Below are 10576 nucleotides of genomic sequence, written 5' to 3'. Positions count from 1 at the left end.
ATATATATATATATATACAAGTTTTATACTTCATACGTATAAAACAATCTTGGTTTGGACTAGAGATTACGTGAACAAATAATATTGAGAGTACTTATAGAATTAGATTTAGATACTATAGTATGCAAGATTAGTTAAAAAATTCGTAGGTATATGTATGTGCGATATTGATGTAGTATTATTATATCAAAATATGTCAATGTGTTGTATTGCTTACATTTGACTTCACACATTGCAAATTATATCTGATACATATTAAACTAACGTGCTTTTATAATTACAGATTTCATATGCAAAGTATTACACAAATAAATTTTATTTAATAAAACACAAAGGCGTATATTACTGTAACATTGAGAATGACCCAATCGGAGATTTGTCTTTGTAGCTATATATTATTATTATTTGAATTAAAGTTTTTTATTTGTTACATCGTCGACTCTTTGCCTCTTTTTTTATTTACAAAGGCATATTTTTAAAGAAGTATACAGTGGGTGTAATCAAATTATTAGAACCATCGGCATACATTAAAGATTTTACGTTAAATCACTAAAATTAATTTTTATAAATGAAAATATAGGAACACTGTGTTTTACTTTTTTGTGAAATACTTATGTTTACAATTTTAAATACTCTTGGCACCACTGTAGATAACACTATCTCTTATATATACATCATTTAATTAATCCCATTGAGTACCTTGATGAAAAAAAAATTCCAAAAAATGTATCACAAACAAATGTCAATTAATCGTACGTTTAATTATTGTGTATCATAAGAGTGAAACAATAAAAATAAACGGCTTAAAATATAGAAACACCCAAATAAATTGACACAAAATTGTTGCAAAGATGATGTTTTACCAAAATTAAGTATTAATTTTATTTTCATTTCTACTTTATGATTTATAATTACATAAGGTAAGATAAAATAAATTTTTTAAATGTATTTTTAAATACATTTTAGTGTACAATTGTTAAAAATTATCATGCGTGAAAACCTGAATACTGATTTTATTTCTACACAAACTACATAAAAAGAAATCACATTTTTCGAACTATGGCTTTAATAATATGATCATCCACTGTAGCGAGCTTAATTGATAATGTTCCTCTATTTCAATATAAACTTCTAGTCACTTACCCGCCATTATAAGGATGATGTTGATCCGAACTGCTCGGCGTTTGATGCTCGAATACACTGCTGTCTGGCGCCGTCTCTGAGGCTGCCCTCATTTGCGCCCTATGGAATCTGACCTCATCTTCGACCTTCTCCCGTTGTTTTTTCGACATGCGCCCAAATTTAACGGCTTTAAACAAACAAAAAATCAAGAATTTTTTTTAAATTTAAATTTTGATCGTTACAAAAATTGAATCAATTTTAAAATTTGTTTATGTGGATAACTTTTCGATAATAATCATATTTAGATTGAAACATAACTATAGTAAAAAAGTATTTTTAAAAAGCGCTTTGAAGAATCTTTTATTACTTCATTCAAAGAATCTTTTATTACACATTCCTATATATAGTATATATTGAACAAAAACAAGACAAAATTGTTTGCCTGATCAAAATGGCAATAAAATAGAACTTTCATTTTTTTGGCCCTTCACTTCGACTAATTTAAATCATATTATGAGAGAGACAGTGCAAAATATGAATTCCAAATATACAGGACTTTAAGTTCTGCAAAATAATACATGCTTTATAATTCTTTAATACATTTTATAGAAACAATTTCATACCACGCATGAATTTCTTAACCTTATTCTTAAACTTGTAAATATATCGATTCTTATTTTTTTTAATTATACATTTATTATACAAAGTTATACGAGCGATATAATAATTTTATTCTGATTTCTAACATAGCTTTCAGATAAGATGAAGTACCTACGTAATCAAATATATTGCGCCCCAAATGCTTTTTTTTCGATCTCTCTTTCTCTCCCTCCCCTTTCATCTTCATTTTTATGAATTCATTATCGTCAATTACGAACAATTACAGATCAAGAGCGATCATCGATGTGTCGATTCGTTGCAAGGCGATGAAATCTAACGGGTGTTCCGCAAATCGATCAAGATCAAGTTGCACGCGACCCTTCTCCCACCGGTCGTTCGGTCGATCCCTTCCTCGCCACAAAGAAGGCTCGGCGAGGAACGCGGAAGAGCCTCACCGCGTCCTCCTCGTCTTCTTCGGCGACGCTATCATCGTCTGGTCGCGACGCACCCACCCGATGACGTCACACGCATGAACTATAGCTCGTACAAACGCATATATATACTGTCCCGAAAGCGTAACACATTATTTAGAGTATCTGTAATTTCATGCACATATTTTCGCTATTTTTAAGTCGATTTTTCCTCAATAAAAATTATGGTCATTTTTTCTTCATTTTTTTTTTCAGAAATAATAAAAAATAGGTATTTATCATAAATTCAATTTAAAAATCTTAGAATATGTTCTTTTTTAATTAATTACAAAAGAATTTAGATGATTTTTTAATAAAGTATTTTATTATCAGAATATTTAATATCAACTCTTCATAATGTGAAACTTTCAATCTTGGTTCTGAGATATTGAGGCTCACATCAAATTTATTTATTGTTCCAGATTATATATAAAGTATTTATACATTTATTGATGAAATTAGTGTCAAAAACATGAAAATAAGAAAATTTTGTTTAATTTACTAAAAATACGCGGTCTGCAAGATAGGTCATTGTGTGTATGTACACGCACGGTTTCTATATGTCGTTGGATGAAAACAAACACTGCATACCAGCTCAACATTGCCAAGTTTTTTTTAGAATGAGAAACCAAACTCTATATATCATCTATTCATTATTTTAGAATTTACAGTTAAAAAATTGACTGTGCATCAAAAATTTCACATCGCCAGTGAAGAGAATTAAATATAAAAGTTATTAAAAAATAAAAAGTATTAAAAATAATAATACACTTGTATATATAATATATATGTATACATTTTAAAATATTAGTTTGTATTGGTTGAAAAATTTCGCCATTTGAAATGAATTTATATGACACATTGTGTCTAGTTACAGGGTACTATATGTGTTTCATGTATCATCCCTTACATATTCTGAAAGCAATTTTAACCTCAATTTTCAAGGCTTGACATTTTTCGGTAGCAATTTATAGTGAACTGACATTTTACATTTGCGCGCATTTAGTGTTGCAAGAATACTACTTCAATTTATTACTTTTGATTGTTTTGTAGGCATTTAGTTTCTGAGTCCCAAATTAAAATGAAAATACAAAGTTAAAATTTTAATTGACTACGAAAAACCCTCCATATTCTCTTTTGCTTAACTTTGACAAATACGAAAATTAAACTTTATAAAAGAATATAAACTATCAAGTTTATTGAAACTATTAAGTTTGTCGAAATCGACTCATTAAGTTATAACAAATTAAAAAATGAATTATAACAATAAATGACAGGTAATATGAATCAGCTGCTGGTTATTGTTAGCGAATATACTTTTTAATATTTCAACTTATGCAAATATTTCGAAAACATTCAATTTTACCAAAAAACATTCTAAATAAAAATTGTATGTTATGTCGTCTCCATTGTATATCCCCCTCTATATTATATTTTTATTTGGAATGTTACTTGATAAAATTACATATTTTCAAAATATTTATCAGTTAAAATAAAGTTAATTATTCTGTATAAAAATATATCGTTTAAAAATAAAATTTTTAATTGTACAAAAAATCTTTTAATTAGAAAATGTTTGTATTATAAGTTCGTCTTTGGTCGGTTTTTATATTAAAATTTATATTGTATTTTCAATAAAAAACGGAGATAGGTTAAAATTTATTTTACTCAAAAAATTTTCTTTTAAACTGTTTTTCATTGCGCATTTTTTAGCACGTAGAATAAATGTATTCGATAAAACATGTTTCCTACTTATATATATATATATATATCTTTTCAGATAAAAAATTTATTATATTTTGAATTAAGAAAAACGTTGGTTAATCAAAAGCAAAGTAATCGTTTAGATTATTTCCTTCAATATTCTAATCAAATTAAAAAGATTTTTTAAACACTTTGTTTGCGGTAGCAATGCATTCTTGATTTAGTGGCATCCTGTCACTACACGCATATAGTCACGCATGTAAGTCTCATGAGGGTGGTCGAGGGCTCGAATGACAATAGAGGGTGAGGGGTTGATAAGAGGGATTGCGATGTCAGCGGCTAACCGAATGGTTATCATGTGGAGGCACGGCGAGGAGAAGAGGGAGGAAGCGGAGGGTGATCGACCGACTGCGGATAAAGTATGGACGAGAGAACGAGACGGAAAGAAAAGGAAAGAGATAGAGACGGAGATGGCAACAGGAAGAGTATGCACCAACCGGTAGCTTACGATGCACTTTCTGGCATTCTGTATACACGCGGGCGCGCGCGTGCACACACACACGCTCGCGCATGTGAGTAGAAACGGTGTATTTGCAGCTTATCGCGCCGGAGAGTAAATAAAGCGATACTGAATCTAAAATACACGCCGAGACGGTTCCCGTTACTAAATCCCACTTTAATCTTTCCGAGTCCGAGTTCTCATTTTGTTAAAAGAAAACTCTATGTCACGAAGTGTTTTCAGCATCGTGATAATCAAAACTGATATAATTTGAGTGAATTTCGAGTGTATATGAATACAATACGTTCGTTATAATGAAAGTAATGAAACATATCTATTTAATAAAAATAATATGTTTGAATTAACTCAATTAATTAAAATAACTAATTAAATTGTATTCAATTTATAATTTTACTTAGAGGTACTTAATTTTTTTAATTATTAAAATATATTTTTCAAGTGTTATTATTATTTTAAAAATAAATCTTAAATGCGTATATAGTATTTAATATGAATAAAAATTAAAATTAAAAATTCGAATTTATATTCTTAAACTATTTCAAAATGCAAAAAAAATTAGTGATATATTTAATCTCAAGCATTAAATCATTTTAAGTATTGAAAATTATATATATTACTATAATAATAAATAACATTTTTACTTAAATTTTAATTTAATACACATACATTTCTTCGTGTGAGAAATGTTATTAAATTTAATTAATTGTCAACAAATGTACAACTGTTATAGATAATTTTATGTTAAAATTAAGCATGCAATTCCATCATTGTAATTAACATTCCTATCGGTAACACATGACTTGTTAATTACACATATAAGTTACATTTTTTATCGATTTTAGTATATTCATTATATCTTCATATGGCAAATAATTTTAACGAACCAGACTTGAATGTGAATCGCACGACGTTATTTGTCTGTAGTTAGATAAAAAACCGCGCTTGATAATTGGCCATCGAAAAGCAGGAAGTTGTGGTTGTGCCCGAATATCGCGGCTGAATATATATATACCATCCGATCTATGTAAATTGTAAAATAAAAAGACATTCCACGTTGTTGATTTGACATTGCGCAGTTATTTATCACAAAAACAAAAAGTATAATACATAATTAAGTTAGAAAGATTGGAATATATAATATAATATAAATTGTATTATATATATATATTATAATTAACATATATAAATAAAAACTCTCTTGTCAACATTTACTTTATATAAAATTAAGATTTTTCAAAAGTTTTCAAAATTAATCAGAAAGGGTTTACTTTCTCTAAAATTTTTTGGAGTAATTTAAAGTATGTAAAAGGTTAGTTTAAAGTGATCTAAAAACTTTGAAGTATCTCTAATATTAAAGTATTTCAATATTAACTTGAAAATAATCTTAGAAAAACTAGGTTTTATTAATTTCCATTGCATCTAGGATTTTTAAAGTGCTCGAAAGTTTAGAAGTAATACTAAGTCGACATAAAGTTCACTCGCGAACAGTAAGCGACAGCACCACTAGATGGATATAATGGTGCTACATTTTCTCATAAATAAAATTCATATACGATAGAATAAAAAGCACAGCGTTGAGATTTTTCATTCATATTCTTATAAAATAATTTTTTGATAACAAGCTACTTTATAAATAAAGATAGGATTTACTTTAAAATTTAAACAAATTTGTAATTTTACAATTTTTATTTCAAAATTTTAATTTATTTTTTATAATTTTTAAGTTTTAAGATACCCCTTTCGTATTTCTTAGGTTTCCTTCTCAGTTTTCTCTACAATGAGTTTTAAGATTTTTTAAAGATTCTTAAGGTAAATTTTCCCAAGAAATATAAAAGATTTAAAAACATATAATTTTCAAATAAATAAATATTAACTTTAAAAATAATATATTAAAAAACAATTCAGAAATAAAAAAGAATATAAGAATATATAATTTTTTACATAAATAAATATGGACCCTAAATTAAAAATATACAAATTGTTTCAATCATCTTAATTAATAAATTAAGTTTTTAATGATTTGTTTTAATTTTTCAAAAAATAAATATAAGATTTTTAATTATCAAAATATCACTAAAATTGAAAGAGTAGATTTTTTAAATCAATAATGCTATTAAATACATCTGAAATTTATAATATAAGTAATAAAAACTCAACTAGCACTACATTTTTTATACTAGAACAAAGACTTTTTTGATTAATTGTAATTAAATGCTATACATTATAATATATGAAACATTTAATCTAGCTTTATATTATTCATAATTCATGTTCTATCTACTTCTTATTATTAATTTTAGATATATATACACATACATATATATATATGTATGTATGTACTACAATATGGAATGTGATCTATATAACGTTTTCGAGATCTTTGATCGTTCAATGCTCAATTTAGATTCGCGGAAGTAACAATCACAGGACAATAAAAATAGCCGGCGCATATAAAATTTATGCTGTACCTCTGATGTGAGTCAGATCGGGTTTATTTATCGAACGATGTAGAGAAGTTCAGCGACGCAAGATCGAAGAACGAAATAAATGTGCTCGATTAGTGATACATTTTGTTTCACAATGTCGTGTCGAAAGAGAAACAACAATCTTTCGAATGTTCAGAACAGAAAGAATGCTTTCAAAAGAATATCTAGAAATAAATATTTCCTGCAAAAGTTTTAAATTATAAATTTTCGTTAATTGCATTATTGAAAAATTCAATTAATGTTACCTATATTTGTTATGCGAAAATATGCTGCATAATTAATTATAGAATATTAATTAATTATTCTTTTACAGATTAATTTCAAATTCTAAACATTCTGAAGAATATATTATATAAAATAATTAGGATAATTTCTATTAATCAATTAACATCTGTGACACAATAAAAAATAAAATCCAGTTTTTGATGTAGGTATCTCTTAGAATACTGTATTATATGTATCTGTCGCGATAATCGCACAACATATCGTGTATTATTATTTTCGCATATATTGATAAGAATCCGGTTTATCGTCTCCTCAGCATGTCGCGTGTATAATCGATGCATCTTGGATCTCTCTATGTTAACATTTATTCACCTGATTCCTCATTATAATATAATAAGTAATGTTATTTTGTCCATCAACTTAAGTCGATTATTATAAAATTTTAGTTTATCCATTGCTTGCTGTTATCATAAAAAGAAACCATAAACTAAATGTATAAAATTTACAATAAAATTATATACGCTTTTTTAAAATATTGAATTTTTAATAGTTAGCCTTGAATTCGTCCTAGAATTTTCTATATGCAATTCTTGAAACAAATTTAATCTACCTGTCACGATATTATTACTATTTTGATTTCATCAGGATCTATTAATCTTAAATCTTATTGTGAGAGATAGATTCTAATATTGATACGGACAATTTACTTAATATTAAGTGACTTACTTTTTGATAAGAAATTAGCAAGAAAAATCTTGTCATAATTTAAATAAAAACTCAATTAGAAGTAACTCATAATTGTTTTTTTAATAAACCGTTCATATAATTTTTACTTTTATGCTAATTTTAATTTCAATTTGATTTGAGTATATTCTTCACCAATAGTTTTTATTGTAAAATATGGCAATCTTTACTTACAAAGAAAATTCATGATAATCTTATATAAATAAAAAATTAACTGTCCTCTCTGTACAAAATACATATTAATTAATATAAAATTCTACTAGCAAAGATAAAAATATAGTAAAATTATCATACAATTTTATACATGTATACGTATATGTAAAAATGTATACAGGAAAAAATGGTATTGTCACCCTTACATTTGTCATAGAGTTGTTTAATCGATTCTAAACTCAAAGATACGAAACGTTTATTACTTAGGAAATTATTTATAGAAATGTGGCAATATTGTAGAAATTTACTCGAAGAGGAATGGAGTAGTAGTATCACCTCCTACAAAGATAGATTTAAAAAATTGGTTTTGTTTAAAAAAAACCAATAGTAGTATTTACAAAAAACTGTATTAACAATAAAGTAAAATCTAGCAGAACATATGCAAATATATACACACACATATGTAATTTTATTTCATGTAAACTGCTATAGTACATATAACATAAACTATACATTAACAGTAAAACTACACCGATTTATCAAATAATTATTTTCATATGAAAATCTCGTAAAAAGGAGGAGATATCAGCAATCAACATGCTTAGGAGGTTACATTACTAAAATGTCATTGTTTAACTTTGCATAACTCGAAATGTACATATAAGCTAAAGTTAAATACAAACAACACATTTATATATACATATATTAGCATGATAATACGTTCAAATTTAAGAAGAATGAGAAACTACGTGTAATTAAATGTTAAAACAAACTTAAAAATGTTTCTAAAATTGCATTAAAAAAATACACTATAATAAATATTGATTATTATGTATTGACATATCATAGTATTAACATTAGCGTCACGTGGTGTAATGGCGAGTTATTAAACAAATAATTTCATGAATAATCACTAGAATTTGCCACCTAATAGCGGAGATATTAAGAGCGGCCATTATACCTATACTAGAGTCATAATACTACCTTCTCCTCTAATTATAATTATATGAAAATACTGTAATTATTACGAGTTATGCCATTCACTATTATCGGTATTTAAATTTTAAATGAAGCTCTTCAGTGATATAAAAAAATCAATAGTATGAGAGATTTCATTCTGATCTACCACCCCGATCATCATGTTTCCGACCGACTTTATCCCGATAGGCTTTATCCGTTCACCCACGAGGTATCTTCCGTCTCTCGTTTCGTCTTAACGGCCTTGTCTATTAATATCTCAGCCGTCTTCGAGAATAGGCTTCGGACAGCGGTGGTTTAACGCACCGAAGACAGTTTGTGACTCGTCCCGATAAAGTGCAACAATGACTCGCCACAGGAGGAGGAGAGACGGATTCTGATAAGGGGTCGTGCACCCCGAGTTGGCACGCGTAGCATCTTGCTGCAATCGGTATGCATATAGCTGCTTTCGTCAACCGCGCTGATATTTCTTCATTTTTGTGCAAAACAATCGATTTCACATGAAACGTTCATCATATGTACGGTACGTTACGCAATTCACATGTAAGAATGACTTCCTTATATACTCATTATTTAATTTGTCTATAATTTATAAACTAGAAGATAATACAACAATTATTATTTAATTTCTAAGATAATTAGAATTAGTTATTCTTTTTTTTCGAAATTTTGAAAAGAGTTTGGAAGTTACGTTCAGATTGTTCTTTAGTTATGTTTTTAATAAAAGTATTTTTGTATCAAACAAAAAGTAATTGTGTCAGATAAATGCATTTTAAGGCTTCTACATTTTTCTTCTTTGTATCATATTCGTTTATATACTGTTATTATCTGCGTCGAGTAAATATCGGGCATCACGGTACTGTTCAAGCATGTCGCAACATCGCGTCTCCGCATTATAATCCTTCAAACAAAGAAGCTTTTTAAAAAGTTTGTATAACGCGCTATTTCCTGCTGATCTCGTAGAAATATATCATACAAACTTATTTGGATAGATCATAAGAGAGAGAAAATATACTATTTAGAAACTGTTATTTTAAAATTTGATTAAGTTCCTTAGCTATCAAACTATAATGATAAGTTTAGTTTTTTTATACATTGAAAAAATTTATTAAATTTTAATAAAGATTTGTTTGGATAGTAATATTTATTTGCTACAAGAACCATTAATTTGATCATCTTTTTATGAAGTGAATATTTAGTTAGTGCTATTGAAACAAATATTTATTAAAGTTTAGTAAAATTTTCTCAGTATACATATAATGATGTATTTGTGACCCGAGTTAATTTTTCATTATTTTTTACAAGTATATAAAATTATTAAGTGATATGACATATTTTAACATCACTAAAACTTATTTGTATTAATAAAGTTGTGTATTTAAAGAAAAAGATAAAGACCATTATCCCTAATCAAGTGTACTAGTATTTAAAAAAAAAAGAAAGAAATGAACAGGACACAAATGATTTAATTCTAACACAAGAATAAAGTGTGAGGAAAAGATATAAAGCTCTACATCTTTTCATTTCGAGAATCCCACCGAGTGACAAGAGCGATTCGTTTTTCTGAAAGAAGA

The 10576-nt window shown here is 27.2% G+C and overlaps 1 protein-coding gene across 3 annotated transcripts in view; it reads right to left on the bottom strand.

The window, feature by feature from the left end:
• Hr3 (nuclear hormone receptor 3 ROR-beta) overlaps positions 1–10576 on the bottom strand; it is a 93286-nt gene that overhangs the window by 14830 nt on the left and 67880 nt on the right. For all 3 annotated transcript variants that reach the window (XM_018543734.1, XM_018543741.1, XM_018543750.1), the window contains one exon: positions 1144–1309. In XM_018543734.1, coding sequence (XP_018399236.1) covers positions 1144–1309 — 166 coding nt within the window. The remainder of the gene's footprint in view (positions 1–1143; positions 1310–10576) is intronic.

This window comes from Cyphomyrmex costatus, unplaced genomic scaffold, assembly GCF_001594065.2.
Source record: "Cyphomyrmex costatus isolate MS0001 unplaced genomic scaffold, Ccosl1.0 scaffold112, whole genome shotgun sequence".
Lineage (NCBI taxonomy): Eukaryota > Metazoa > Arthropoda > Insecta > Hymenoptera > Formicidae > Cyphomyrmex > Cyphomyrmex costatus.
The sequence above is the reverse complement of the archived record's forward strand: the minus strand, read 5'-3'. Positions and strand labels throughout refer to the sequence as shown.